The following is a 13,237-nucleotide window of genomic DNA, read 5'->3' as shown; positions in this document are numbered from 1 at the left end:
TATTAGTTTTTTTCTGAAAATATCAACAACTTTGAAATTTTATGTTTACTTCAAATGAAACTTATCATTGTGATCTCAAAAATTTCCGGTAAGTTCAAATTCTTATTATAAATAATAAATAACGTAACATTTATTTAATTACGTTCCTAGTTGTAAAAATGTGTTTGTATGTAATTGTAAGATGTTTAAATTTGGTCAAAGATACTTAGGAATAAAACTTGGTAGATTTTATTACTAATTTCTTTTCTTCATTCCTAATCATTAATATTAGTGATATTTGTGAGAAGTATGTCTCCAAAATTGTGTCACATATCCTAATAAACAAATGGGTCTGAATAATTTTAAAAGTTTTTGAAAGACTAAAATCAACAAATGATAGCTGAAATCTACCGATTTGCACCATCTTGGATTTCACAGTGTTCTGCAACTTGACAAATTAACTGCTGGTTAGGACTCATTATCCGGATCTATGTCCAAATTCAAGGGAATGATGCTCCTTTGGAGACCTAAGCCAGAATCACAGACATTAACATTCAGCAATTCTAGCTAGTAGTGACCTTCTGAATGATTGTGAATTACAAAATCATTAGTCACTGATCAATAGTTAATTTCGTGTCGTTTACATGATTAAATTCCGTCGGCTTTGTTTACTGTCGCAATGTTAAATGACTTGTGATTATGGTACATTGCGTTCCTTAGTATTCCAGATGCGCCTTGCTAAGGAGATTTGACCTAAATAAAACTTTGACCTACTGCTTTTCATGAACTATACTCGACCATCTAACGTTAAATACAGCGTACAATAATGTTACTCTTGTTAGTTGTAAAACGGAAAGAAATGAATGTTCAGTGTTTTTCAACTCATCAGATTTATATCATTCCGTAAAAGAACCCACCTTTAATTAAATAATTATTCACTAGTGTGTTACCAAGCCAAAAATAATCTTATTGAGGTTTTAAGAAAATCAACAAGTGAACGTCCTAAGTCTCTGTTTTTCATATTATTAACCCAACTTCCTTATATACGAGAAAACCTAAAAACTATGAATTCGCCTGCAACTTCGGAGATGCTGTTATTTAGGCCTGATCGTTTGTCTGGACATTTAAAGCGCTAAGATCTAAATAAGGGAATATATTTAAATTCAGATAATGCATAGGTGAACTAACTCATGAATTAGGTAATCGCCTTGAGAAACAGAATTCACTTAGCAATAACATTAAGTCAGTACTCCATCATGGCTTATTTGAATCCTTAATTGGTAGGATGTTTTTTCGGTATAACCAAGCTTGTTCCTTTTTCTCGTACTATAACGAAAATTAATTTGCTTTTCTATGTCTGATTTTTCTATACCCTACATTACTTACACAGATATTATCTTATACGTAGTTTGAAGTCATCGGTCCAAAGCCCTGGAGTTAGTTTCTGTGATATTTGACTCAAATTAGTCAGGTGTATCTGAAGACACTAATACTATTAGTAGAATTCAGACTAGTGCTAACCGGTGTCAAAGACGTTACAAGTGAGTTATCCGGGCCATAACAAACAGTTTTAGTACAGGAATAGTTGAACCAACTGACCATTAAATAATAACCCGATATCATGTTGTGCAGTACTTATGGTTGCATTCTAACAATATCGGGGGAAAAAGTCTTTTATAACTATTTTGTCAATACTGCACTGGAATACTCAAAGAGTAATAAAAGTTATCCATAGCTAGAGCATTGGTAGTTTTGTAAAAATACCTACAAATAAACCAATTGAAACTTTTTTTCAGTCAACAGAACTACGATCTCAAAAGTGCCAAGTTTACATTTTCTGAAATGCTCGTTTGCTTTTTTCTGAACAAACAATTATGTGCGTTGTTACCACCGATCAAATGTTATTTTCCCTTATGAAATAAATGGTGCTACTTTGTCATACAAAACCTGGAAAAAGATTGCCGTCAGCATTCCATTCAACTGAACAGTATATTTTCCTTATTTTTTAAACTGTACTCTATTTAGTGTCGCTTTTAAATAAAATGTCAATATTTTCACCTTTAACATTTTATGATTTTAGCAATAATTCGTGCATTTAATTTCCCCCTTTCATCCTAACTAATGAATTGCGATGAGCCATAATTACTATTTTGATAATAGTAATTACTAAAAATAACATTGTTACTTCTATCTTAACTTCTTTCTTCATTTTTTTCACCTATCAAACTGAATTCATTTAAATGTTTGTAGGAAGTAATTTCCTACAGGTGTAATTCTGAATTATTCTCTAGACTGTCGAGCACAGAGTCTTAGCTTAGACAAAGTCAAAACAACTAAGCTACTTGGCTCGATAAACTTTATCTGTTTCTAAAACGTAAATTAACACTGTTAGTATACAAAATAAACAATACAGTCCATTAAACAGGGAAAAGGAGCGACATAAATAACATACTGAACACTAACTAGAGGATAGGGAAAGTTAATCAACAAAGTGAATATTATCATCATAGTGGGGTTTTGTGGATATTATAGTATTGACAGATAATTCCCATTTAAACATTAGAATTAAAACACGAATTTCAGCGAAGGGATCTCTTTTCAACAAATTTATTATCAAGCTGTACAATCGTATATATATGAAATTTTTTTGTTTTTTGTAAAAGTACTAATTCCGTGAGGAAATGTGAACACAGTTAATAAAAAAGGGTTATAATACTAGATTACGTAATATGAATAATAACAATAACAATAGATTTAGTGAATATAATAAGATGATTAAAATGATTCAAATGTTTTTGTCATAATAATTAAAGGTCATAGAGTTGTAAAAATAAATATGGTGATATGATGAATATTCACGAATAAAACAATGAGAATATAAGACATAAGTAAAGGGGAGAATGCAGTAATAATAATAATAATAATAATTGGGTAAGCAAAATGCTTAAAGCCAAGGTAACGATAACGATAAGACGTACTTCTTTTGTACGCATAGTTCTGGTTTAAGCTCCTGGATGGTAAGAGCTTCGGCTATTTTTAAAAGTTGGATGCGTAGAAATCTCGGTAGATTTGAACGAATCATATAAACAACCTTAAATTCATTTTTTGGATCTGTGGAATGGTTACAGTCGATTAGGTGTTCAAGTATAGAACTCCTAACTGCTTTCCTTTCACCCTTATAGAACCAAGCTGGGATATGTTCCCCTATCCGAGTTGGAAGCGAGCGCTGGCTACGGCCAATGTACCTTGCTCCACAAGAGCAGGTGAACTGGTAGATGCACATGGAGGCGACCAGACGCGGAAGCTTATCTTTTATGGATACAGAAAATAAGTTCTTACTAGTGAAGGTTATTCGCAGTTTAGCCGCGTTAAGTGTTCTTCTAATAGTTGTTGTTAGACGATTTTTGGTAATGTCTGATGTTCGATCACCTTTAAATTCCAGACTTATATAAAGGTTTTTCTTCGGAACGGAACAACTAGATTTCTTGTCGTAACTGCTTCTATTCATATTCTTTTCTATGAACTTTTTTGGGTAACCATTTTCCGTCAAGGTCTTCTTGAGGAATGCGAGTTCTTCGTTAATGCATTCCGTACTGCATATCTGATGTATTCGATAACATAAAGAATGAAGGAGGTTTCTCTTCCTACTTAACGGAACCCAGCTATAAAAGTTGGCTAACTGGCCATACCATGTTTGTTTTCTAAAGATGGATCTTCTTAAAGAACCATTACTCCTCATCAGACGTACATCGAGAAAAGGAATTGATTGGTCTCGTTCCCTTTCTAACGTGAAGTCTATGGAAGGGTGGCATGAGTTAAAGGTGTGTAGAATATCATCTAAATCAATATTATTGTCACAAACGACAAACGTGTCGTTATTTCAATAGGTTTTCAGATTGACGTAAGTCTATAACAAAAACCATTTATGAATGTGGAACAAGTATAACAGATCACGTGAAATTGAAACTTTGTTTATAAGTAATATATTGTTGTTTGTTCACAACGTCCGGTATCGTAGAGGCACAGAATTTATCATTCTCAACTTTCAATAAATCCTGGTACTTCATTTGTCTATAATAGAATTAACCAATAGGTTCTATCTATTTAATTTTAAAGTATATTTTAGAACGGTTTTATCTCAATATCTAGTCCATATTATATTCACTGTAATTGATATATTCCTGTTAACGACATAGACACTACATCACACCTGATCAATATTAACAGTTTCACTTTAATCTTATCAAGTTTTTAGATGATAGGGTAATTAATTACTTACCCGTATTACGTCTTATGGAGCGTAAGTCGAAGCGATAGACTAGACTAATATATAATATTCAGTTAACAAAATAAACATTATCCATTAATGATAATAATTGTTAATTTTACTGACTACTTACGCCTGTAGCCCTTCTAGGGTTACTATCAGTTTCAAGTCCGGATAAAGGAGGGTTGGGCATGAGGTCAGAAACCGTGTCCCGTAGAAAAAAACCTCACTAGAAAAACACTAACGAGAATAAATTAGTTAAAACATTTTCCGATTGATAAGTAGTCTTTTATTATGTTTGCACTGCTTTTCTTTCCTCCTACTTCTTTCATGGATATATTATAGAAGCTAAAGAAGCGGCAGAACGTGAGGCTGCTCGAATTGAGGAAGAGTCCAAGGCATGGACACGTGGAGATATTAAAAGAGGTTGGTATTTATTTCGAGTTATGCTTTTCTTTTATTTTTGCTGACTTGCTGATATTCTTTATATGAGAAACTATTAAATTCAATAAAGGTAAAATCTAATGTGTAACTTTCTAAGTCAAATAACATATCAATACGAAATATAATTACGCCATGTATTCATTTGGGAAATATCGAAGAAAAACACTTCAACTTGTCATTCACTGTATTTTAAATAACAACTTTTTCCAAGAAATTAATGTCTTCCTCACTTATAAGAAATCAGTTTGTGGGGTTGAGAACCTATATCACCTAACACGGCTTGGTCATGTATCACGCATGCCTGAACATCGATTACCACGGCGCGCAATGCTGACTAGTGTCGGGGATGGATGGTAAAATGTTAGGGCGGCCAAACCAAAACGTGGAATCAGTCCACAAAGTCACTAACTCCTGGTCTGAGCCACGTTGATAGATGCAGACTACTTGGTTGGGGTCCGTGTAACTAGCGTAACCAATGGTTGAAGACTGAGTGACATGGCTCAGAATCAATCACAATGGCGTAGATACGTACACTCTTTCCTTAAACCATAAGATTGAAATTGCTTCATGCCTTTCTTTCTACGAACTAGTTTTTGTTTCTTGTATTAGATCTTTATATGCAATCTTTCTTTTATATATAACTACCATTGAATTAACTACTATGAATTTGGTGTTCATCTTGTTGTGTTAATAAGGCGTGGCAACTTGGATGGATGACACCCCACAATGGTAGTATTTCTCGATCTTAAGGCGGCATTCGACTCTGTTGATCGTAAGGTTCTGTGGCAGTGTTTGTCACTGAAAGGAGTAAGAAAGAAGTACATTAATCTTATACAGGTTCTCTACTCGAACACAACTGGTCGAGTGAGAGCTTATGGCGAACTGTCATCAGAATTGATTACCTCAAGTGGTGTTCGTCAGGGCTGTCCACTCTCTCCATTCTTGTTCAACTTTGTCGTCGACGTACTTTTAGAGATAACACTTTCCACATCTGACTTTCCAGGGGTTGAACTTCTATCAGGAGATTCATTTGTTGCCTTAGAGTATGCCGATGATATATTTGGTGAGGACACTGACAAAACGCAGTCTTCTGACCACTCTAAGCAACAATGCAAGCATGTTCGGGATGCGCTTCTCTCCCTCGAAATGCAAAATGTTGCTTCAGGATTGGGTTACATCGACACCCGAACTAGTGATAGGGAGTGAAGTAGTTGAGTGTGTCGACCGCTTCACTTATCTTGGAAGTCTCATCAGCCCTTGTGGTTTAGTGTGTGACGAAATCTCAGCACGGATACAGAAGGCTCGACTAGCTTTTGCCAACTTGCGTCATTTATGGCGTAGGCGAGATATCCGTCTACCAACCAAAGGACGTGTTTACTGAGCAGCAGTTCGTTCCGTCCTACTTTATGGCAGTGAAACATGGCCGGTAAGAGTAGAGGATATTCGTAGGTTACTAGTATTTGATCATAGGTGTCTTCGAAATATTGCTCGTACATCGTGGGACCATCGAGTAAGTAATGCAGTTGTTAGGAAACGGGTACTAGGTAAGGATGGCAAATCAATTGATGAAGTAGTGAAACTTCATCAGTTGAGATGGTTGGGACATGTGTTACGTATGCCCAACGACCGACTACCTCGACGTGCTATGTTCAGTGGTATAGGAGTAGGATGGAAGAAAGCTAGGGGCGGCCAGACCAAAACATGGCACAAGTCCATGAAGTCACTGACAAGTGGTCTGAGTCATGTCGGTAGGTGTAGACTACCTGGTTGGGGACCGCGAGATGATAGCAACCGATGGTTGTAGACCCTGAATGACATGGCTCAAAATCGTTTGCAATGGCGCAGGTGCATCCACTCTTTGTGTTCTCCCAAATTTTGCTCTCCTTATTCCTCGTCTCTTTTTTTCTCCTCTCAAATTTATTTCACTGTATTATACTCTTTAAATAACATCTCCAAACACTAATTGTCCTGATTACTGCTTATACTCTTGCTACCTCTACCACTACGGGATTTGAATCGACCACTGCATCTGTGTGCTAATGTGGTGTGGCAACTCGAACTGATGTACGTACGTACGAAGTTCTACGTTGTTACTGACTGACTTGGATGGATGCATATATGTGCCCGGTTCTACGTTGTAGCTGACTGATTGATAAGAAGCAATGAAAACTTATGAAAAATCGTGCTGAACTACATTTTCATTTAAATTTAATTTTCTTATCTAAGTATGTGTACACCTAGAAAATTGACATAGAACCGTAAAACCAATTAGTAAAAAATTGAACCTTTGAACAAATTATTTTCCAATAGTTATCTATGACTTTTCGGTTGACAACGACTTCATAGCTGATATCAATTTCCTTAAAATGCATTCTGTCTTCAAGTTGTAAAAAATATCTACTTTTAACATAAAATCTATCAGTAAGACTTATCAAAAGTTTAGTAAATCTTCTCTGACCAAGAAAGAGATATAACTCCAAATTAATCGACTTATATCCTTGTAGTTTTCAGTGTGTAAATGATAAGTTCAAACCTTATTAAAAATAATTTAATGAGTTACTCTGAATACTCTAGATTTATAGACTAAATATATGATATGCTGGGATATATATTCATTTTTTGATGGAGTTTTGTTCTCTGAGCTGGATAGTTTGGTCGTGGAGTTTTTATCGTTCTTCTGAACGACATCATCAGCACAAACTTCAAATAGAAGTCAAGTGTTCGAATTCCTCCATATGCATATGGAGAACGATGAAAGCTCCACGTCCAAACCATTCAGCTCAGGGAACAAAAATCTCCATCTACAAATCACCATCTCATATATATTTCCTAGATGATTATGCGAAATACTCATTAAACCATTGATTAAATTATAAGTTTACTGGCATGCACAAAATAATCATCTAAAAAAGAGTTGGATTCTTTACTTATCCATGAATGTCGCAAAATTAGTTATCTTTTCTGTTGTTTAATCAACCACCAGTTGGTCCATCAGAAAATTCCATACAAAAATTGATTACACAAAACACTTACAATAAGCCGTACCTAACCTGTGCTTCAAAATATCAGTTATCATCAATATATGAGGTGGAACCTATGTGGATCAGTTCAAGATGCCACACTACATCATCACAAAGAGATACAATCAAAAAAAATGTCAATGTAGTGCAATTGTTAGTATTAAAAAAATTATACATAGAAAAAAGTGGAAAAAGAATACTAGTCGACGGCCTATGTTTACAGGAGTAAGTAAGTAAGTTAGGAAAGAGGAATGGTGAACGCGCATAGACTATTGTGACTGATTCCAAACTATCTCGCCCGTCTCCAATCACTGATTGGCACGGATCGCGGCCAGGTTGTTCATAGGTACATGACTAATGAGGTATGGCAACTTGAGCTGATGCATATGTGCTTGGTCCTACGTTGTAGATACATATATATCTTCATTAAATCAGAACCTTTTGCAGAAACAATAAACCCATGAATTAGAACAGTCATTATTCTTGCTATATCCCAATAAGTATAAAGTTAGATTTCTGACGTTTTATAATTTAATGTCAGTCGTATTCTTCAGCGTAAACAAATGACCGGATTGAATCAACACAAGTTTATATTATTATTATTTTATTATTTACCCTGAAGAAGTGACTTACATTAAGTCATCATCAAGCGTCAAAAATCCAAATTTCCACTGAATAGGACACTACAAAATTTTAGTTATTGAATTTTTTTCTATTAAAAACTGTTTATTGACTTTATCATGTTCAGCCTTGGCATTGTTACCTATATTCTGTTTATATAAGTCAATCATTAACAACGTAGAACTTCGTATGTAGGTACATCAGTTCGAGTTGCCATACCACATTAGCATAGAGATGCAGTTGTCAATTCAAATTCCATGGTGGTGGAGGTAGTAGTACGAGTATAAGCAGTAATCGGAAAGATCAGGGTTTGAAGATGTTATTCAACGAGTATAATCCAGTGAAATCAATTTAGAAAGAGGAAAACAGGGACATGAAGAATTCGGGAGACCACAAAGAGTGTATGCACCTGCGTCATTGCAAACGATTTTGAGCCATACCATTCAAGGTCTCTAACGACCGCTTGCTATCATCTCGCGGACCACAACCAGATAGTCTACACCTACCAACATAGCTCAGCTCTGTTCATATAAATCTTAATTCAGATGGAATACTTTACATTCTAATAGACTGTTATGTTTAGAGCCATAGAATCAAAATTATATGCCTGTGAATGAAAAGAAATAATTCTTAAATCAATTGTTATTCTATCTATTTTTTTACCGTTCATATCTGTACGTAAAACATGCATCTTTCAAAATTCATACCCAAAATTTAGTTACTATGACAAGTGAACAATTATCTACTAAGAAATCTGAAGCTGATATCAATACATGTATGTGAATTTATAACTGTTGCGTTTTTTTTCTTCCTTTTCAATATTCATTCACTGACTAATTAATAATTTCTTTTTTTGTTTGAAAAATAAAAAAACAATATTCAGATGAACCTGTATCGGTTAATCCTTTTGCTCGACATCGTCAATCTGAAATTAGTAGTGCTTCTGGTAACGCATTTCGTGGTAAGTTTTTTAAGTTTATTGGATTATAAGAATTTAATGCATCCGTGCAACTCAAACTTATTTACAATGAGCAAAATTATTTCTGCCTTTTTGTTTCCTACCCCTTCCCATTCATTAACTAGAAAGAGAGAGAGAGAGAGAAACGTTCAGTTTTGTAATGGAACTTTATTTACCTGTTATGGCTTCAATATAAGTAAAAATGCATTTTTAGTTAGTCAGTTGTAATTACTATGATTTATGAGCGGAGTAATTGTCCTTAAATACAAGTCATAGTGAATTAGTAATGCAACGACAATGTGACCTTACGCTTTTAACTTAAATTAAAAGACATATTCGGGTATAGGAATATAAGTGAATGTTATATACCTGACTCTGATTTCACTATATTCTACTCTGGATTTTACTTTATATGATTGCTTATAACTCATGTCAATAATTAGTTATTCTGATCTATAAAACTTCGTTTTTATTCTTGGTAGGATTTGTTCATCATATGATCTAATCTTTTGTCTCAACTATCTAGTATCATATATGGATCTAATATGCTCAGTTTAGTTTTTCAAGTGTTTGAACTTGAAACATAGTAATTTCACATTTATCATCTGTTTGTTGTCGCCAGACCGTATTACTAATTCTTGATTGGTGATATAACCAACTCAACATTTGATACAAATATGCATTGACAGAGTGAAATAAAAATAAGTAACAAGGTGTACAACTTGAAACAGTTGAAATAATAGTAGTATAACTTATGATGTTTAGAATAACTAAAAACTGTTAGTATGGTTTGTTTGAGGATTCTAGATCACCAATAATCACATGGTAAACGTCTCATTCTTGTAATTTCATTTTGGAAATTTGAATTTCTCATTTTCGACCACAAAGCACCCATTTTCACCTTCAGTTTGTATTTTCCAAATGGAAGGACCATAAATGTCATTAGTTCGTTTCCACTTTTAGTCCGTTATTTTGTAACGTTTCCAAGAACATTTTTATACTGTATATGTACTCATGAGTTGTGTGCTTGTGGAATATACAACACCTCTTTTCCTGAAGCTAACACAAATTTACAAACTATCGTTTTTAATTTCACTTCAGACTTTCGACGTGATGATACGTCAAGATATTCAGATTTTGGTCGGTCATCGGGAAGTAAACGAGGTAAATCAGATATTTTTTCCTAATAAAAACAAACATTTTATTTATGTGCGAAGAATCCCTTTTACAAAATTTTTTCATTTTATTTATATATACATATATAGTTGGTTTCGATAATACACCAACTCTCCGTAGTGATCCTTCCAAAGATACTTGGAGTCGAAGTGGTCCGCGAAGAAGTAAGTTAAAGCATTATTATATATATATATCTTTCGCTACTGAAATCTTCGCTTTTTTAGCTGTTCCTTCTGAATTTGATTCGCTTCTATATGAAGATGACTCTGGTAACGCTGGTGGTTGGACTCAGGTTGGATCACGTAGAGGTAATTTTTTGTTGCCTTTGGAAACTTATTCTCTAAATGCTCTCATACGACTGAATGTCTACAACTTCTGGTAGGGATCCTCACTGAAAGGGTGTTTTCATGAAAGTGAAAGGTAGAAAAGCTGACTTGTGAAGCTTAAATCAAGTTGTTGAATAAAGATAGCTATGGTTGAAAAACCTTAATTCCAAACCAATACTCTTCATGGTCTCTGGGATCCTAAACAAACAACAATTATACGAACTTGTTTTAGTCACCGGCCACCATAGAACTATATCACCTGACGTTGCTTCACTCTCTTGTGGATTTGTCCTCTAGGTTATGTAGCCTCGTAAAAGAGCTTCTGGCTTCTATTTCGTCAGTATTTCAGCTCAAACACAGATATTAATACGATTGCCATTGACAGACATGTTCTTCCTTCGTCACCATCCAACCTCCCATTCCATCAATGTGCCATTTTACTTGCTTAAATAAAGCGCGGCACGACAGGATCAATCGGTTGTCACGTGTTTACCATTTAAGGCTCTCTCATGGGTTATTTATTAATCGTAATTTTTCGGATTGTTCATATCGAATTTAGTGTTTCTAAACAAAGTCAGTCAGTCAGCTACAACACAGGACTAGGCACATATATGCATCGGTCCAAGTTCCCATACCGCATTAGCACAGCAAGATGAACACCGGATTCATAGGAGTAGTTAATTCAGTGGTGGTAATGTATAAAAAGATTGCATATAAGGACATAATACAGGAAGAAAGATTTAATGCGTAGAAAGATATAAAGCCATTTTAATCTCATAGTTTAAGGGAAGACAAAGAGTGTTTACACCGACGCTATTGTGATCGATTCTGAGTGATGTTACCCAGAGCCTCCAACCATTGGTTACGATAGTCGCGTGTGCACCCAATCAAATAGTCTGCATCTACCAACATGGCTCATACATGAAGTTAGTGACTTCAGGAACTGATGCCACGTTTTGGTTTGACTGCCTCTAACTTTCTTCCAGCCATCCCCAACATCGGTTAGCATTGCACGTCGTGGTAATCGGTGTTCAGGCATCCGTAACACATGGCCCAACCATCTCAGTCGATGAAGATTCACAACCTCATCATTTGATTTACTATCATTCCCTAATACCCTGTGTCTAACCTCCCTATTACTTACCCGGTGATCCCAGCAATATTTCTAAGACATCTGTGGTCAAATACTAGTAGCTTACGAGTATCTTCTACTCTTAATGGCCATGTTTCGCTGCCGTATAGTAAAACAGAACGAACTGCCGCGCAGTGTACTCGTCCCATAATTGATGAACGGATATCTCGCCTTCGTCATAGGTGAGGTAATTTGGCAAAAGCCAAACGAGCTTTTCGAATCCGTACAGAGATTTTGTCAGACACTAACCCATTAGTGATGATCAGACTTCCAAGATAAGTGTTGTCACCGCGTTCGACTACTTCACTCCCTATCCTTAGTTCAGGTATTGACGCAGACCAGTCCTGAAGCAACAACTTGCATTTAGAGTGAGAGAAGCGCATTCCAGACATTCTGACATTCTTGCCTAGTGCTACCAGAAGACTCTGCATTTTATCAGCGTCTTCACCAAACAGGACTATGTCATCTGCGTATTCTAATCGATAAGTGGACCTCCTGGTAGGAGATCAATGAACGAAAATTCAGCCGACGAGAACGTTATTTCCATCAATAGGTCTATGATGAAGTTAAACAAAAATGGAAAAAGTGGACAGCCTTGATGGATATCGCTTGAGGTTGCAAAAGCAGATGACAGTTCAACATGTGTCTTTTAGAATTTTTCTCAAAATGTTTACTCTTCATTTGTTGAAAGAAATTATGTTAAAAATTAAACATTGTTTTCTGAACATAATTTTGATGTTTAATGAAGTGTCAGGGTACTGAACTCAAGTCTTTGTATGAACTTCAACAGGAAGATGCAGGAGAGCGATGAAACACACATCGCAAATTTCACTGCCTAACACAATCAACATGTATTTTAAAACTTTAAGTGAAACTTGAATCATATTATTATTTTATTTTTTAATTTTCTATTGACGAAGTATTCCAAATTACTCAAAAAAGAAAACATACGAATTCACTTAAAGTGTCATTGTCCAACATCTGTACACCTATAGCATTCGAAATCCGTACTGATCTTTAATTGTGAAATTCTAATGTGGTTTCAGTTAATCGATCTGTACAATTATTATTATTCACAATTGAACTTGGCATCATTTATGCAAATATTATTTTATATTGTGACAATCTCTAACTAATTTGTAACATAATATTTAATGATTCTAATTCAGCATTTAGTTTGCTGTCACCTTATATTTTTTTATCCAATAGCTTTAATCTATTGACCAGTTTTCACGTACTTACATACTGCTTTGTCTCACTTATCTTTATCAGCTCATATCATTTAATATTACATAGATTTTAGACACGTTCAAG

General features: G+C 34.9%; 1 protein-coding gene across 1 annotated transcript; it reads right to left on the bottom strand.

Moving 5' to 3' along the window:
- Window positions 1-2,561: 2,561 nt before the first annotated feature.
- FUT8_8 (Alpha-(1,6)-fucosyltransferase) lies at window positions 2,562-3,943 on the bottom strand. Its single transcript, XM_051217586.1, has one exon. It carries the CDS (start codon window positions 3,716-3,718, stop codon window positions 2,924-2,926), a length of 795 nt encoding a protein of 264 aa, XP_051065002.1. The 5' UTR covers window positions 3,719-3,943; the 3' UTR covers window positions 2,562-2,923.
- Between the last annotated feature and the right edge of the window lie 9,294 nt (window positions 3,944-13,237).

The sequence above is a fragment of the Schistosoma haematobium genome, chromosome 5 (assembly GCF_000699445.3).
Source record: "Schistosoma haematobium chromosome 5, whole genome shotgun sequence".
Taxonomy (NCBI): domain Eukaryota; kingdom Metazoa; phylum Platyhelminthes; class Trematoda; order Strigeidida; family Schistosomatidae; genus Schistosoma; species Schistosoma haematobium.
This window is presented reverse-complemented; position numbering and strand designations above follow the sequence as displayed.